The following is a 17,550-nucleotide window of genomic DNA, read 5'->3' as shown; positions in this document are numbered from 1 at the left end:
TTCCTTGGAAAGACACTGCAGATCATGCTGAGTAAGAAACAGGAGAAAAGGACTTACACTGCATGTGATGACGCACTCGCAATTCACTTTCAAATAAATCGTAATGCTTGCCATCCACAAAACTGGCAAAAATTAACAGGAGACGTGACTTGGCGTTCACAAGACAGGGTAAGGGAGAACTTAACCTTTTTCTTCCCCTTGGGGTTGGGCGAAGGGTGGGGGGCAGCGGCTGCTGACGGGCCGGGCTTCTGCGCAGACCATGAAAATGCTCTATCAGAGTGGTGGTGGCTGCACTTAGGTTAATATACTGAGAAATCACTGAACTGCACATCATTTTTTTAAAAGGGTAAATTTTATGGTAAAGTGTATCTCCATAAAGCTGCTATAAAAAAATTCTTAAAAATAAAACAGTGCTTGGTGCACAGTAAATGCCCTTCCTGAAAACTAGGAACTTAACCTTTCAATCCAACAATTTCAGCTCTAGGAAATATCTCCTAAGTAACAAGTTAATGCACAGCATGGCCTACTTTGCATGAAAACCCCACACGGACCTGTACGCAGGAGAAGGTGCGGAAGAACTATCCTCACTCCCTAATGGCCGGGACAATGACCTCGGGAAGGACAGGACGGCAGTGGAGGGGAAGGGACTTTTTCTGCAGCGGGAAGGTTTTACAAGAATGCTTCAGTGCAGGAGTCACACAGCTAAGAAGAAGGACGGACACAAAGCTACGAGTGACCTGAAAATCAGGGGGAGTGGTCTCCGATGCAGCCCTTGGGAGCTTACCGGAGCGCTCGGCTGCTTGTCCGCCTCTTCACTCTCGTCCTCCGAGTCACTGGCCGGGTCCTGACAGCTTGTGCCGGCCGGCGACGCCGGCAGCCGAGACAGCGAGCTCTGGAGCACCCGCAGGTACACCAGCAGTCCTTCCTCAGAGAGGGTCCCTTTGGAAAACAGTCGACGGTAACGTTTTGTTAAAAGCAAGCAAAAAGAAACTAGAAAACTCAGGTATCATTCTTCTTACACTCAGAGAGACATTTCTGACCAGAATGTATTAAAATTCTAGTAATTCAGGTATAGATGTATGTATTAAAATACATCAGAAAAAGATGCTATAATTCCAGAAGAGGCACATATTAGGAAGTTTGGCATGAATGGGATAACATCCCTGCGCTCACAGTTCTCCCTCAACTTTTTTTTCATGTTTTTATTTCTTTTTGAGACGGAGAGAGACAGAGTGCGAGCAGGGGAGGGGCAGAGAGAGAGGGAGACATAGAATCCGAAGCAGGCTCCAGGCTCCGAGCTGTCAGCACAGAGCCCGACGCGGGGCTTGAACCCATGAACCATGAGATCATGACCTGAGCCGAAGTCGGATGCTGAACCAACTGAGCCACCCAGGCACCCCAGTTCTCCCTCAACTTTAAAATTCTTTTTAGTCTGTGCGGCCTCGTAACATGTATCTGAATCAGACACTTTTTTTAAAGACTGTGTTTTTTTAAGTTTATTTATTTTTAATTGTTTCTTACTGTTTATTTTTGAGAGAGACAGAGACAGAATGCAAGTGGGTTAGGGGCAGAGAGAGAGGGAGACACAGGTTCCAGGCTCCGAGCTGTCAGCACAGAGCCCGACGCGGGGCTCGAACCCATGAGCTGTGAAATCATGACCTGAGCCGAAGTCGGACACTCAACTGACTGAGCCACCCAGGCGCCCCTAAGCTTATTTATTTTGAGAGGCAGAGAGGGAGAAAGCGAATCCCAAGCAGGCTGCGCACTGTCAGTGCAGAGCCTGACTTGGGGCTCGAGCCCATGAACTGTGAGATCGTGACCTGGATGCTCGACCAACTGAGCCCCCCAGGAGCCCTTTAAAGATTTTAAAATAATGTCTACAGTCAACATGGGGCTTGAACTCACAACCCCCAGATCGAGAGTCACATGCTCCACCGACGACGCCAGCCAGGCGCCCCTGAATCAGTCTTTCTCCTGTGCCTGGAAATTTTCCCCAGGGACACTGTCCAAGCTACAGACCTTCAGCAAATACGCTCTTCCAGGAAATTCCGCCCCAGAGGCCATCTTGACAACACACACCCGCCCCTGGATTCCCTTCGTGTGACTGGTCTGCTAGCACCACATATACGTGAGGTCAGGTAAATCCTACGCTGTATCTCATACCCAGGTAAGTCTCGCCGACAGTGAGGACAAAGAAGAAGAGCCACGGCGCCCCTCCCCCCGTCTCGGGACACCTGCTCTCCGGCGACAACAGTGCACTCAGAAAGGGCTCGTACGGGAAAACAGTCTGCGCGTCTGCTAAGGCCGGAATGATGAAGTGAAAAATCTGATCTGTAAAAGGTGCCACCAAAAACGCCTCGGTGAAGGCTGTAAAAACTTGTTGCCTGAAAGAGGAAAATGGAAGCTTTCATCAAAACATGTTATTCATAAAATCACTGATGAAAATTAACTTTCCAAATATTCTCTTCTAAATTAAATGAAGCTGAACATCCAAAACCAACTAGGTCGCCACGAAATTTACTTAACCGATTTTGTGCCTTCCCCACTGAGAAAACTCTGCTGCATCTTTCGATCTTTCAATAGCTACTCAGAGGCAGGAAAATAACCAGGTCATCAGAATTATAAATTTATGTTAGGGCACAGGCCAAACAGATAGTAATTTTTTTTTAAACTGAGTCACATTAATAAAGTAAAAATTTGACTTTCAAATCTTTATGTAAAACAGCATACTATGTAAAAGTTATCATTAGATACAGAACTTGTGACCTTACAAAATCAATAAATTATTCCATTCTCACCTTGCACCTTCAGGACACGAGTTGTAAGTAAAGTGCAATGGTTTCAGAACATTCTCTAGCAAAATTTTTGCTATAGGAACTCGAGATATATCAGAATATTCAATACTTGATGGAAGCTTGCTGTTAATTAACAAATAGAGAGATCTATAATACCCTAAAAGAAAGGAAAAGCACATATTTAAAATTTGGTACCTTCATCATAAAGAGAGGGAAAAAAGCGTCAATTTTTAAATGCTTTTGATAAATATATGTCCAAATTTAAGTTAATTCTTCAACTTTTTTTTTTTAGAGACGGAGAGGGAGAGAGACAGCATTTGTGCAAGTGGGGGAGGGACAGAAAGAGAGAGGAAGACAGAGAATCTTTTTTTTTTTTTTTTTAATATTTTACTTATTTTTCAGAGAGAGCATGAACGGGAGGGGGCAGACAGAGAGAGACACACAGAATCTGAAACAGGCTCCAGGCTCTCAGCCGTCAGCAGAGAGCCTGACGCGGGGCTTGAAATCATGAGCTGTGAGATCATGACCTGAGCTGAAGTCTGACACTTAACCAACTGAGCCACCCAGTGCCCCGGAACAGATAGAATCTTAAGCAGGGTCCCTGCCCAGCTCGAAGCCTGACCCAAAGCCTGATGCAGGCCTTGATCTCAAAACCATGGGATCATGACCCGAGCCCAAATCAAGAGTCAGACGCTTAACCCACTGAGCCACCCAGCCGCCCCTCAACTTTTTAATAGCTCAGCTATTGGCTCCTTTTTTTTTTTTTTTTAAAGTTTAACGTTTTTTTAAGTAATCACTACACCCAACATGGGGCTTGAACTCACCCCCAAGATCAAGAGTCACATGCATCACTGACTGAGCCACCTAGGTGCCTCTTGAACTTTTTATTCAGGAAAAAACTAATTACATAAGCAGCTTGAAATGGCATATAAATTCCATGTACCCATCACCCTCCATCAACAATTATCAATTATAGCCCATAACCCACTCCTCCATTCACTGGGAAGTGAATCTAAGATATAATTATTTTAGTATATCATCAAAGGACTTCATTTTTCTTAAAAATACCATTATGACAGGAGAGCCTGGGTGGCTCAATCAGTTAAGTATCCAACTCGATTTCAGTTTAGGTCATGATCTCACAGTTGTGAGATCAAGCCTTTATCAGGCTCCGTGCTGGGCGTGCAGCCTGCTTGGGATTTTCTGTATCTCCCTCTCTCTCTCTCTCAAAATAAATAAACATTTAAAAAATATCATTACGACAGCTAAAACAAATTAATAGTCATTCCTTGGTATCACAAGTATCTAGTGGGTGTTCAAATCTCCAACTTTCTCATGCTAAAATCTTATTTAACTCGTTTGTTTGAATCAGGATCCAATTAAGGCCCATATATTATGATGGTTTTTATCTGCCTCTTAAGCATCTTCCAATTATGCAGCTGGTTTTGTGACTTCTGAACCACATGTACTCACAGACTTGAGTACGTTGGTGTTATTTCAATCCATTGCAGTCATTACCTCAATGACTCTCAAATCGTCCTATCTTTGGACAACGGAGTGACCTATGGGAGGGGGGCCCGGAGCTCCAACGTTCGCCAGGAGCACCTCCAGATTCATCTTTCCCCCAGGGACTCTTTTTTTTTTTTTTTTTTTTTAATTTTTTTTTCAACGTTTTTTATTTATTTTTGGGACAGAGAGAGACAGAGCATGAACGGGGGAGGGGCAGAGAGAGAGGGAGACACAGCATCGGAAACAGGCTCCAGGCTCCGAGCCATCAGCCCAGAGCCTGACGCGGGGCTCAAACTCACGGACCGCGAGATCGTGACCTGGCTGAAGTCGGGCGCTTAGCCGACTGCGCCACCCAGGCGCCCCTCCCCCAGGGACTCTTAAGTTCCTTTTAGAGGAAATGACACCTTTGGAGACCGTAATATGGGCACCAGAGCATTTACACAGAAGTAACAACTTTTATGACCTTTCTAAACTTCTGATGGGATTTCTGGGTGCAGTAAACATCAACTCTGGTATCACCAATGATCCAAATCATTCAGTCTTTATATGTATTTGTCACTTTTTTATAAAGCAATAGGGACAATCTTCAGGTGTAGATTGTGAACATCTCAATATTGTCCAGACACATTTGGTGGTGCACATTAAAAACACAATCTGGGGTGCCTGGGTGGCTCAGACAGTTAAGCGTATGACTCAGCTCACGATTTCACTGTTGTGAGATCGAGCCCTGCAAAAGTTAGGTTTTTGCATCCAACTTCGCACTGGGTACACAGTCTAAGATTCTCTCTCTCCCTCTCCCTCTCAAAAAATAAAGTAAAATAAATAAAATAAAATAAAATAAAATAAAATAAAATAAAATAAAGTAAAATAAAGTAAAATCCATTTGCTTGGTTTACTTTATGAAAACAGTCCTACATAGATCTGTACTTGAGTTATGACCTTATGACCATAAACACTGACTACTCCGTACTCTATCTTTAGACGTTTTTTTTGTTTTTTTTTTTTTGAAGATTTTAAGTAATCTCTACATTCAATATGAGGCTCGAACTCACAACCACGACATCAAGAGTCACCTGCTCTACCAGCTGAGCCAGCGGGGCTGCCCTCTTTAGAACAACTTTGTAACTACACCCATTTCAAACCTCATATGTTTTGATCACTAGTGAAACAGGGAAGCTTGAAGCTCCTCTGCTATGAAACTAAAAGATCTAAGTGCGTGAAAGAGATTAAGGGGATTAAGAGATACAATTTTCCAGTCATAAAATAAGTCAGTCACAGAGATTTAAAAAAGTACAGCAAAGGGAATCTATCAAGAATTTTAAAAAACACCACGTCAAGAAAATTTTTTAAATATTAGAGCATTAATGTATCAACATCAATCTAAGTAAGTATTGAAGAGATTAACTGACAGCGTGACTAGAGAACTAAGTTCAGCTGTGTTTGTTAAAGAGTTTCACGTTAAGTCACAGCTCGTAACGTATAATAGAAACTATAATTAATAAATAATGCCAAAATTTTATAGACTAATACTGTGAGGGAGAATCAGGTGAATGGAAGTGAGAGGTACGAGCTTCCAGTTAAATAAAGAAGTCACAGAGGTGAAAAGCGGAGCACAGGGAACAGAAATGTCGCGTGGTGACGGCTGGTGATCGCCCTTATCGTGGCGAGCACTGGCGCTTGTTCAGAACTGTTGCACCTGAAACTAACATAACTGTAGGTTAGCTGTAGTTCAGCAATGAAAGAAAAAAAAGTCAGGAAGTAATTTATCAAAACAACCAAGTGCCTTTACAACAGAAGATGCTAGAAGCTACAAGTGGCGGTTTCGGTGCGAGACTTGGCACCATTTTCTAGTTCTCGACACAAAATAATGCAGTCTTAGTTATCTTCTTTATACTTTTGGAAAACAAGAAAACTAAAGATTCTCACTGACTGCTCAGCCTTAAATCAACATGCATAATAATGCATCGACTGGTACAAAGGACCATTTCTAATTACCATTAAGTTGTGTTTTCAAAGACCAAATTGCACAAATTTCAATTACTTTTAGTTGACTCCCTAATTTTTCAACAAATGAAGTAGGGTTTCTTTCTTTCTTTTTAAACCAAACAGTAAGGTTGGGGGGTGTAAGAACTTAATGTTTACAGTTTTTGTACTGAGGATTCAACTAGCTAGATTTAGCCTAGATTAACCCATCACCTCCAAAAAACAAAAGGAAACTTATTTATGTTTTCATCAGTGACTACTGCATTCCAGAATCACCTATAGCTCCTCCTACCACTAAAACCTCTGAAGTCCACACCCTGAAGGGTTTGACCTGTGAGAACACCGGGAACCAGATTTTTAAATGTGTGTTTCACACCCCGCTTCATTTGTCATAAAAGCTTTAGAAACCATGGGTGTTTCATAGTCTTTCTCCGAAACAGAGTCACTGATGTGCCTGCACAAGAATTTCAGACCCAGGTCATTATATGTCACGTGACAGGCACGTTCAGAAGGGTGTCGGGGCATAAAAGCTCTCACACCCGGTCAGTAAGAAAATCCAAACCAACGAAGTATCTTTAACTCTCCTCCGCTGAACTGACATGAAGACAAAGTGTGCTTCTTCCTGAGACAGGCTTCCCGCTGCCAGAGCTCACGGACTCGCGGCACCGCCGCTCCTGCCAGCTCAGGACGCGGGAGGACCGGCTGTGGGAGGGCCCGGAGAGGTTTCCGACAGCCTGCGTCCGTTTGCTTCATTTTCAAGCAGCAGGCAAGCGTAAAGCCTGCTTTACACATCCAGTGGGCACATCCAGGTGTTCGGGGCGGGTGGAGCCCAGGACAAATCGGGCACACGCCCCTCAGCGGTGCACACCCCCGGTAGGGCACGGCGCCCGGTCCGTCCCACGTGGGGGTCTAGAGCCTGTGCGCAAGCCACACAGAGTACCCCACTGCGCGCACTCGCACGGTAACGCCAACCCACAGCCCTGAGCCCAGCTGCTACTTACCATTTTGAATCATGTAGTGCAAAATCTGTTCAATTATGGACACCACGTAGCTGGCGTCTCGTAAAACAGGCAAGTAAGTATTCTCAGACGAAAACACCTCGAGCATTCTCATTGGAAGTGCAACATTCAGACTGTCGTCATTACAGTTCTGCAATAACCTGTAAAAAAGAAAAAAGTCTTCACACGTGTACTGGATGGCGAACGTCACCCTGAGCCCCCTTCAATTATTCTCGCTCACTACAGTAAGGCCCGAACCACTCTGCTCTGCCAGCGCGTGTCTCTGAACAGAGGCAGGACTCAAAGGTAGACAGGAAAATAATCACACGTTCTGTCACTCACATTTTTTTGCAGTGCTTATTATGGGCCAAACAGCATGGGGGCATTGGGTTCACGGAGAGGAAAAATGCACAATCACAAAGGGAGAAACAGACGAAAAAAATCAACGATCGCAAGCATCGTGTAGGATTCTTACAATGCCTGGATCTCTCCCAGTGCCTATCATCTTCAAAGACGCCTTCAAGACATGGCACACCTGTAGCAAGGAGCTGACTAGATGGGATTTACCTGCAGCAGAGGCTCATCAATCTCTTTATTTGAAATAAGCATGTAAGTCTCTCAGATCCATCCAACTGCTGGACAAACAGAGAGCTGTGTTTAATTAAGTTCTGATACATCCATATCTGAAACAGCAAAACACACGTATAGGTCACTCTCAATCCATAAAAGCTCACTGTTTACTGCATTGCATAACACTCCAAATTTCCTGAATTGCTAAGGAGATACTTAATCAAACATGATAAAAAGTAAATCTTCTAGGGGCGCCTGGGCAGCTCAGTCGGTTGAGCACCCGACTTCGGCTCAGGTCACGACCTCAAGGTTCGTGAGTGCGAGTCGCACGTCAGGCTCTGTGCTGACGGCTCAGAGCCTGGAGCCTGCTTCGGATTCTGTGTCTCCCTCTCTCTCTCTCAAAAAATGAATCAACAAACATTAACAAAAAGACTCATCTGAATCTGAAATAACAACAGTTCATTTGCAACAATCAGCAATCCACAGTGAAAAATAAATGAGAACTATAGTATTAATCATAATGTACATAGGGATATCAGTTTCTTCTTTTTACTTTTTGCCTCTGTCTCTCCAGCATCCTTTCCTTTTGGATATTCCCCTTCCCTAAGTCCATGAAATTTGGGTAGGAAAGGCAGTCACAGGGCCCCACTATTCCCATGTAGGATGCCAGGTGATGCAGAAGGGAGAGATCCTTTCACAATGTCGACATTCGTCCAATCATCATGGTGTACCTTTAACTATCCTACAGCTTTACTTGTCAACTATACCTCAGTAGAGTTGGGGGGAAAAAAAGTCAGGGATGTGGCCAGAGCTGCCCAGTCTCCTGGACACAACGACTGGTCAGTGAACTCCGCGGATGCTGAGTTGGATTTCTGTCTGACTTGCACCCTGGAGGCCTACCTACTATGGGCGTGGCTACCAGAAATGATTTCGAAAACTCAGGACTTAACAAGGAATCTCTTCTACTTTCTCTGCCGCATTTTCGTAAAACTGGTTTTTGTTCACTTCATGAGACCCATTAGAACGAGTTAAAATTAAGACTGCTTCTTAAATGTGGCTACTTATCAATGTGCCACATAACCTTCCCTCTGCCTGTTATCTTTAAGGCGTTTCTCCTCTGACAGGAACACTTATTTCATATAAAATTGTTATCAGACAAAATATTCACGCAAAAGCTTTTTTCTTTTTATTTTTTTTTAACGTTTATTTATTTTTGAGACAGAGAGAGACAGAGCATGAACGGGGGAGGGGCAGAGAGAGAGGGAGACACAGAATCGGAAACAGGCTCCAGGCTCTGAGCGGTCCGCACAGAGCCCGACGCGGGGCTCGAACTCACGGGCCGCGAGATCGTGACCTGAGCTGAAGTCGGGCGCTTAACCGACTGAGCCACCCAGGCGCCCAAAAGCATTTTTTTTTTTTAATGTTCAGTTTTGAGAGAGAGAGAGAGAACATGCAAGTGGGGGAGGGACAGAAAGAGAGGGGGACAGAGGATCCGAAGCGGGTTCCGTGCTGACAGCAGATAGCCCGACATGCGGCTCGGACTCACAAACCGCAAGACCACGACCCGAGCTGAAGTCGGACGCTTCACCGACTGAGCCACCCAGGCAGGCGCCCCGCAAAAGCGTTTTATAAAACAAGAGCGTGTCCTAAGTTTCGGGAAAATCATTTCTGTGACCCATTCCAAGTATGAACTTGCCTACACACAAGCTTTCTTCACGAGGTGTCTGGAGCTAACCTGTCCGTCTTTTCTCAGGAACTAATAGGATACAAGACTTTCTGCCAATCTGACATGCAGTTCATTCTCAATTATGTGCCGTCTATTAACAAATAAAATAGCATGTACTGTAACTAAACACTAGAAAAATCTAAAGGGCAATTATAGAAACTTCAAGACTAAGGTGCAAATATATTAATCAAGTAATTATGATTCAAGTTGCCTATGAAATAAGAAAGCCCAAAGCAGTAGTGACACTTAAACACTCTGGACTGCGTTCGGATACTGTATTTTACAACCTTGACAAATGCACCAACGGCATCCGAAAGGCTGTACTATCACTACTTTAAACACTTACTTTGCCTAACTTATTGTTATTATTTCCTAAACGCAGATGCGTCAACTTTTAAAAACACCTTATTCACCCTTTCTTGGGAAGTCAACTGAGGATATGAAGGGAGTAAACCAAGAAAGCAAAAAGATAATGGAATCAGGAAGGAGGATCCAAAACTGAAGCAAAGCGAGTGACTTTCCCAAGATAATGAGAGGCAAAGGATCCAAACTGGTGCAAAGGTTTTGGAAATCCAAGAATAGCTCCGGGGAAAACAAAGCATCAGACTGACATCTTCAGTCACGGAAAATTACACTGAGAAGCATCATAGTCCTGTCAAAAGTGGAAGACGACTTTATCAAGAGACCCCAAGAAAATTAAACAAAAGTGAGGCAATTATTAACTCCAGAATAATTAAAGAAAATTAAAACCAAACACCAGATCCACAATAAAGTGTCCCTTTGTCCTCTGTATTTACATTTCCTCTGGGGATTTTCTAGTATGGATGGTTGGGGCGTGGAAGACTGACTTTTCACTGTGTACCTCGTTTAATATAATCTGAAATTTTTATTACAAGTAAACAAGAATTTCCGAGAATAAATACATATCTAACCGAACGAGTTACACAGAAATCTCTTAATATGTCCTGAGAGACGACATAGTAACAAGTTACATTTTTTAAAAGTTTATTCATCTATGCATCCATAGGTATTTTTCAACACTGTTCCTCATCACTGATTACATCAGAAGCCTATAAAATTTCAAAGTACTACAATTATATTCTGAATTTGTTTTTTAGAAATTAACTTTATTTTGTTTTTTTAAATTTTTTTAATTTAATTTTTTTTTTTAATTTACATCCAAATTAGCATATAGTGCAACAATGATTTCAGGAGTAGATTCCTTAATGCCCCTTCCCCATTTAGCCCATCCCCCCTCCCACAACCCCTCCAGTAGCCCTCTGAATGTTGTTGTGTTTTTTTTTTTTTTTTTTTTTCCCAGCGTTTATTTATTTTTGGGACAGAGAGAGACAGAGCATGAACGGGGGAGGGGCAGAGAGAGAGGGAGACACAGAATCGGAAACAGGCTCCAGGCTCCGAGCCATCAGCCCAGAGCCTGAGGCGGGGCTCGAACTCACGGACCGCGAGATCGTGACCTGGCCAAAGTCGGACGCTTAACCGACTGCGCCACCCAGGCGCCCCTGCCCTCTGAATGTTTTAAGAGCAAGGCCCTGTAGGTCACAGATTCATATTAAAGTATTTACAGGGGCACCTGGATGGCTCAGTCCATTAAGTGTCTGGGACTCCTGATTTAGGTTCAGGTCATGATCTCACCATCTGTGAAGTCAAGCCTGGCGTCTGGCTCCACACTGACAGCACGGAGCCTGCTTAGGATTCTCTCTCCCTCTCTCTCTGTCCCCCCCCCCCAATAAATACACTTTAAAATATTCACAGATAACATGCTATGATATTTAGGTGCGCATCACCAGAGTGACTGAAGGCACAGGTACGGGGGGCTCTGGGTGAGAGAGGTGTTGCTGACTACCAACGCTGAGTAATGGGTATGTGGAGGATGGCTCACCAGATTATTCTACTTTTTCTTATATTTGACATTTTCCATAATAAAAAAATGAAAAAAACTACTGAAAATTTCTATCGCTCTCTAAGAGGTGAAACGCAACACCACAAAGATGACCTATCGTGGCGGGCTGAGGGAAGTTCAGAAAGACGTATGCCTTTGCAGGGTTATCTGGCCCCATTAAAAAAAACACCGGAAAATCCATAAATAAGGATAAGTGAGAACACAGTTAACACTCACCAAACGTTTTGAGTCTTCGTTCTGTTTGTAGAAAAACAGAAGCCGCCTCACCAAAAGGGTAAGGTTGGGACCACTGGCAATGGAGAAAGTGCCACCGGACTGCGAGGCGCTGGCGTAGCGGTCAAAGGCGCTTCTCTGGATGGAGTGCTGGAGACGAGACAAACCACACACGGGCGTGACAGGTGGGCGGGCGGGCGGCGCGGTCCACATGCGCCCTGGGGTCTGCACGGCGGGGGCGCAGTGAGGGGGCCGTGACGGGGCAGCTCTTGGGAAAAGGGGAAATGAAACCCAGAAAACCTGGATTGGAATAAAAACCCTCCACTCCCCTAAAATGGTCTTCCGCCACCTCCTTCCGCTTTGATCTTGAGCTGCAGCCCGTGTTTCTATTTTTATTATTTAAAAATCACCTCAAAACTCCCCTATCCGTAAATCTTTACGTAAATATAAATGAATACGGTTAATTTCTGGGGAAAACGCTATTATCAACATTAACTGTCATGAAACAGGTGTACTAAAATCCCCACAGAACGATTCCACTTCTAAGACTCCGAGGCCCTATCTGAAACAACCTCTGGCAGGCCTTTCCAATTCTTTCTCAGCTTGAAAGCAAACTTACTTGCTGTTTCCGGTCTCGATAGCCTCGGATAAATGACTGTATGATTATTGCATTTTTCAACCTTCGCCTTTCCTCCTGCATGATAAAGGGAGGAAGGAACAATTGGTCGGAGTGAATTGACATTTAGCTAGTAAAGACTTAAAAAAAAACAACTACAGAATTTACATACCACAAAATTCAATCTTTCAAGCGTACCGCTTACCAGTCTTCAAGATCTTCAAGGTTCAACTACCACCACCATCTAATTTGAGAATACTTTCATCAGCCACTCCACACCCCCTGTTCCCACTAGCGCTCGTCTCTCGTTCCCTCTCCCGGGTCCCCCCACATCCGCGGCAACCACTGACCGAATTTCCGTCTGCACGGGATTGCCTATTCCGGACATTTCTTATCGTGGAGTCAGATAACGCGCGGCCTTTTGTGTCAGGCCTTGTTCACCTGGCACGACGTTTTCAAGGCTGAGCCGTGTCGTGTCACGTGTCGGTTCTCCACTACTTTTTACGGCCAGTACGTACGGTATTTCCTTGTGCGGCCGTCCCACGGTTTACCATTTACCGCCCGATAGACACTCGGGCGGTTCCCACTCTGGGCTGCTGCGAACATCACTGCCGCACACTCTCATGTCAAAGTTTCGCGTGGACACGGTTACGTTTCTCTTGGGTGCACGCCCACGAGCAGGACTAGCACGTGAGGAGCTACCGGACTGTTTGCCAAAATGGCGACACCACCTTCCGCTCCTCCCAGCACAGTGAGACTTCCAACAACAACCGCGGTTTTCAATACAGGAAGGAAAACGGACGACACGAACATCAATTTTAAAAGTCACTTTCTCATTTCAAAGCGGAAACTCTAGTTTTGACTGACCTAAGACTGTCTTGAAAATTTCCAGTGACCTAGCAAAACAAATTTTTTTTTCACATCGTCATCGCAAGCAACGTAGCCACCACCGCCTGAAAGTCTACGACGCGCCAACCCCGAGACGCCTGACAACCTTAGATGAACGTCACTCCCGGTTTCATGATGCAGAAGCTGAAATTTCCATAAAGACAGCGGTGCCGAAAGACCTAAGGGAGTCAGGATTCACGCTCAGGCGTGACACTAAAAGTTGTGCCCATCTTACCACGTGACACTGTCTCATGCTATGCCACCTGGCAGGTGAGTGCCACCTGCCAGGCCTGAAAGGCACACACACGCTCACCCAGAAGACCAATCAGGTCGCGCAAGCGTGCTGTCTGAGCTTCAAGTGGTTACAGCGAAGGAAGCCCTGAGCTTAAACCTAGTTTGGGACTCTCTTCACTACTACGATGATTCTAAGAGCACCTAATTAAAGACCCATATACTGTCCCAGGAGTTTTCTAACTATTTTTATGCATTCGGTTGTTCACTGAGGAGGAAGTCTCGGTGACATCCCAGTGTCCTGGCTGGGACCGGGACCTAACGGCTGCATCTCAGCTGGACTGGAAACAGATGGATCCTGACAAGGACTGAAGACCAGCTGTAGATCAGCTCGACTCTGTATTATTTAAAGGCGACCCACCCCTCTCCCTACTGCCGGCCAAAATCAAAGGCAATGCTTTCCAGAAAGAAGAGATCATCATCGAGAGCCTGTAGATCTCTCTTCATTCTGGAATACAGAATGTCAGTATTCAACCAAAACAATCGGGCAAAAGACAAGAACTAAAAATCAAGAGGACAAACAACAAACCCACAGGTGATCCAAATACTGGAGCTTAAAAACTATCTTCAATAATCTACAGTTATATTCACGAAATTAAAAGACGATTAAAATTAAAATGTTCATAAAATTAAAAGAATCAAAGAAAATTCTACAACTAAAATAAAAATCTGATCCACAGGTTAATGGATATTATGTGACAATCAGACACTGGTAAAGAGATAATCTGTAAATTAGAAGTTAGGTCAGAAGAAATACCCAAACCAAAGCCGAAATATTCAAAAGGATAAATATACAGAAGAGTACAGGATAAGGCCAAGGTCAAATACATAAGTAATCTGAGTCCAAGAAGAGGAGAGGAAGAATGGAGCTAAAACACTATTGGAAGAGATGAGAGCTGAGAGTTTTCCAGAAAAGATAAAAGACATTAACCAATAAATGGTCATTTTCAACTGTGAGCAATTTTACCACATTTGGTAACTTCTGGAGACATTTTTGGTTATCTCAACCAGAGGGAGGGAGTGTTGTGGCATCTAGTGGGTAGAACAGAGGCCCTGGAGGCTGCTACACACCCCTCGATGTACAGGATAAAGCCCCACAACAAAGAATTAATGAGTCCAAGATGTCAACAGTGCTGAGGGTGAGAAACCCCGCCTGAAAGTCTCCATATTTGCTGCTTCCTGCACCAAGAAAGTTCTTCCTCCAGCTTTCCATAGGAGCTTCTTTTTCCTCCTTCAGGAATCCTGCTCAACTCTCTACCCAGCTCGGAGAGTCCTTCCCTGAATGCCCTACCCGAAAGCAGGCCTTCCCAGTTATTATCACCTCACTCTACCTCACTCACAGCACTTAGCACCGTCTCAATAGCTTGGTGAATCTCTGTGTTCTATAACCACGCAAGAACATTATCCGCCCTTTTTAAGCCTTTTTTTTTTTTTTTGAGAGAGAGAAGAAAGTGTGCAAGTGCATGATGAGCGGGGGAGGGACAGAGAGAGGGAGAGAATCCCAAGCGCCCAGAACATGGTCTTATTTACTATCTGTGTCCCCTGTAGGCAGAGCAGTCCCTGGAATGTAACAAGCTCTCAATTAGTATTTCTTAAAGGAACAAATGAATTATTAGAAAACAAAATAAAAATCTAGAAAAATAGGCCTAAAATACCATAATTGCCGATTAATCAATAAAATAAAGCCACTGTCGCCAGAAAGATGAAATGTAAAATAAAGAATAAAACGGGCGCCTAGGTGGCTCAGCCAGTTAAGCATCTGACTCTTGGTGTCATGAGGTCATGACCTCAGGGGTCGTGGGACCGGGCCCCGTGTCGGGTTCTGTGCTGACAGCACGGAGGCTGCCTGGGATCATCCTCTCTCCCTCCCTCTGCCCCTCCTCCACATGTGCGCATGTGTGTGCACTCTCTCTCAAAATAAACAAACAGATATTTAAAAAGAGAAAGAATAAAACAACAAATGTCACAGCTCCTTTCATCTATTTTACTTCTTCACAAAGAGTTATGGTAACTGCCTTCACAGTGAGTTTGCTTCTTCTGCTTGGCAAAAGATGAGCATTATATACTAAGTCTTTCTAGATCTTCTGGAAACCATATCACAAGCAAGCAACTGAACTTTATAAAAGCCTGTTTTCCCCCTGTATTCTGGAAACTGCCCTTGTAGTCCATCTTTCCCACAGTGGTTCCAGAATAAATTACTTATTATAAAATCCAAAAAATCCAGAAATGTTTCTAAAGTTTCATAGACGTAAAAATATGTATATATGCATATGCATACCATGCATATATATAGAACAGCAAAATCAACCCTTATTTAAATGCTATGGAAAAATGTTTATCTAAAGAGACTATTATAAAACTGTTTTTACCTCTCTCTTTCTTCTTTCTTCCTGAGTACGATGTAAAAGAGAAGCCTTTTCTTCCTAAACACAAAAAGAGAAAAGAGAAAGAAGGTTATAATTTCAAATTCTAAAATGCTCTCATACAAAAATTATAGAATGTTTTGACCCAAAAGGGATTCTAAGCATCATACAAACATTCTGACTTAATGAGAAATCTGAGCACACGAGGTTAAATGGTTCCCTCCTGCCAGATGACAGATCTAATTAAAGTTAGTATTTTAACTAACAGTAGTTTTCCAGGAATAAACTCTGATTTCTTTACACACACAAGAGACTTCAAGTGAAACCAGAAATATCTGAATAATGTCAATGCATTATATCAATGTCAATATCCTGGTTGTGATTATCACACTAGTTTTGCAAAATACAACTCCCAGGGGAAATCAGGCAATGCAAACAAGAGAGCTTTCTGTATTATTCCTAACAGCTGAACATGAATGTACAATTATCTCAATAAAAATTTTGATAAAACAATTTCTGTACTGTTACTGAATGTTAAAAAAAATCTTTTTTCATCATAAGTAAAACTAAATTTTGAACAAACTTACTCGGTATGTAGAAGGAAACAAAGCAATCAATGGGAAAGTTAAACATTCCTAATAAAATAAAAATACAAAAAGACAACTCTCCTCTCCCCCGAAGTGTTCCAGTTTACAGTGAATGGGCATTTTATTTTTACAAATGTAATTCAAACTAAAACTAACAGTCCAAGACATTATATATGAATCATTACAAAAATAAATACATTTCTTAACAAAAACAAACACACCATCAAAATAGTGTCAGAAGGCAAGTAATTAAGCCAATTAAAATTTTTTTTAATGTTTTTATTTATTTTTGAGACAGAGAGAGACAGAGCATGAGCAGGGGAGGGGCAGAGAGAGAGGGAGACACAGAATCCGAAACAGGCTCTGGGCTCCGAGCTGTCAGCACAGAGCCCGACGCGGGGCTTGAACTCACGGACCGCGAGATCATGACCTGAGCTGAAGTCGGACGCTCAACCGACTGAGCCACCCAGGCGCCCCAGTAATTAAGCCAATTTAAAATTATACATTGAGAGGGGCACCTGGGTGGCCAAGTCGGTTGTGTCCGACTTCGGCTCGTGTCATGATCTCCTGGTTCAGGAGTTTGAGCGCCCCCCCCCCCGCCCCCCGTCAGCTCTCTGCTGTCAGTGCAGAGCCCGCTTTGGATCCTCTGTCCCCCTCTCTCTACCCTTCCCCTGCCCGTGTGTGCATGTGCTCTCTCTCTCTCCCTCCCAAAAATAAATAAACATTAAAAAAATTATACATTGATATGTGAATCAACAGTGTGCAGAATGAAAAATTTCTCACCGACAAAATTGAAACCAAAGAAATAAATCCAGGGCACCTGGCTGGCTCAGTCAGTACGCCATGCATGCGACTCTTGATCTTGGGGTCATGAATTCAAGCCCCACGTAGGGAGTAGAGCTTACTCAAAAAAAGGGGGGGAGGGACAGTGGTGCCTGGGTGGCTCAGTCGGTTAAGTGTCCGACTTCGGCTCAGGTCATGACTTTATGGTTCGTGGGTTTGAGCCCCGGGTCGGGCTCTGTGCGGACAGCTCAGAGCCTGGAGCCTGCTTCAGATTCTGTGTCTCCCTCTCTCTCTCTGCCCCTACACC

General features: G+C 43.8%; 1 protein-coding gene across 1 annotated transcript in view; it reads right to left on the bottom strand.

The window, feature by feature from the left end:
* The window catches only part of UBE3C (ubiquitin protein ligase E3C), a 119,629-nt gene that overhangs the window by 76,566 nt on the left and 25,513 nt on the right, over nucleotides 1-17,550 (bottom strand). Inside the window, exons 2-9 of the mRNA XM_003983254.6 lie at nucleotides 15,880-15,933; nucleotides 12,335-12,409; nucleotides 11,719-11,865; nucleotides 7,853-7,968; nucleotides 7,289-7,446; nucleotides 2,799-2,952; nucleotides 2,164-2,384; nucleotides 785-939 (exon numbers count right to left, since the gene is read on the bottom strand). Of these exons, the coding sequence (XP_003983303.3) occupies nucleotides 785-939; nucleotides 2,164-2,384; nucleotides 2,799-2,952; nucleotides 7,289-7,446; nucleotides 7,853-7,968; nucleotides 11,719-11,865; nucleotides 12,335-12,409; nucleotides 15,880-15,933 (1,080 nt within the window). The remainder of the gene's footprint in view (nucleotides 1-784; nucleotides 940-2,163; nucleotides 2,385-2,798; nucleotides 2,953-7,288; nucleotides 7,447-7,852; nucleotides 7,969-11,718; nucleotides 11,866-12,334; nucleotides 12,410-15,879; nucleotides 15,934-17,550) is intronic.

Source organism: Felis catus, chromosome A2 (genome assembly GCF_018350175.1).
Source record: "Felis catus isolate Fca126 chromosome A2, F.catus_Fca126_mat1.0, whole genome shotgun sequence".
NCBI lineage: Eukaryota > Metazoa > Chordata > Mammalia > Carnivora > Felidae > Felis > Felis catus.
This window is presented reverse-complemented; position numbering and strand designations above follow the sequence as displayed.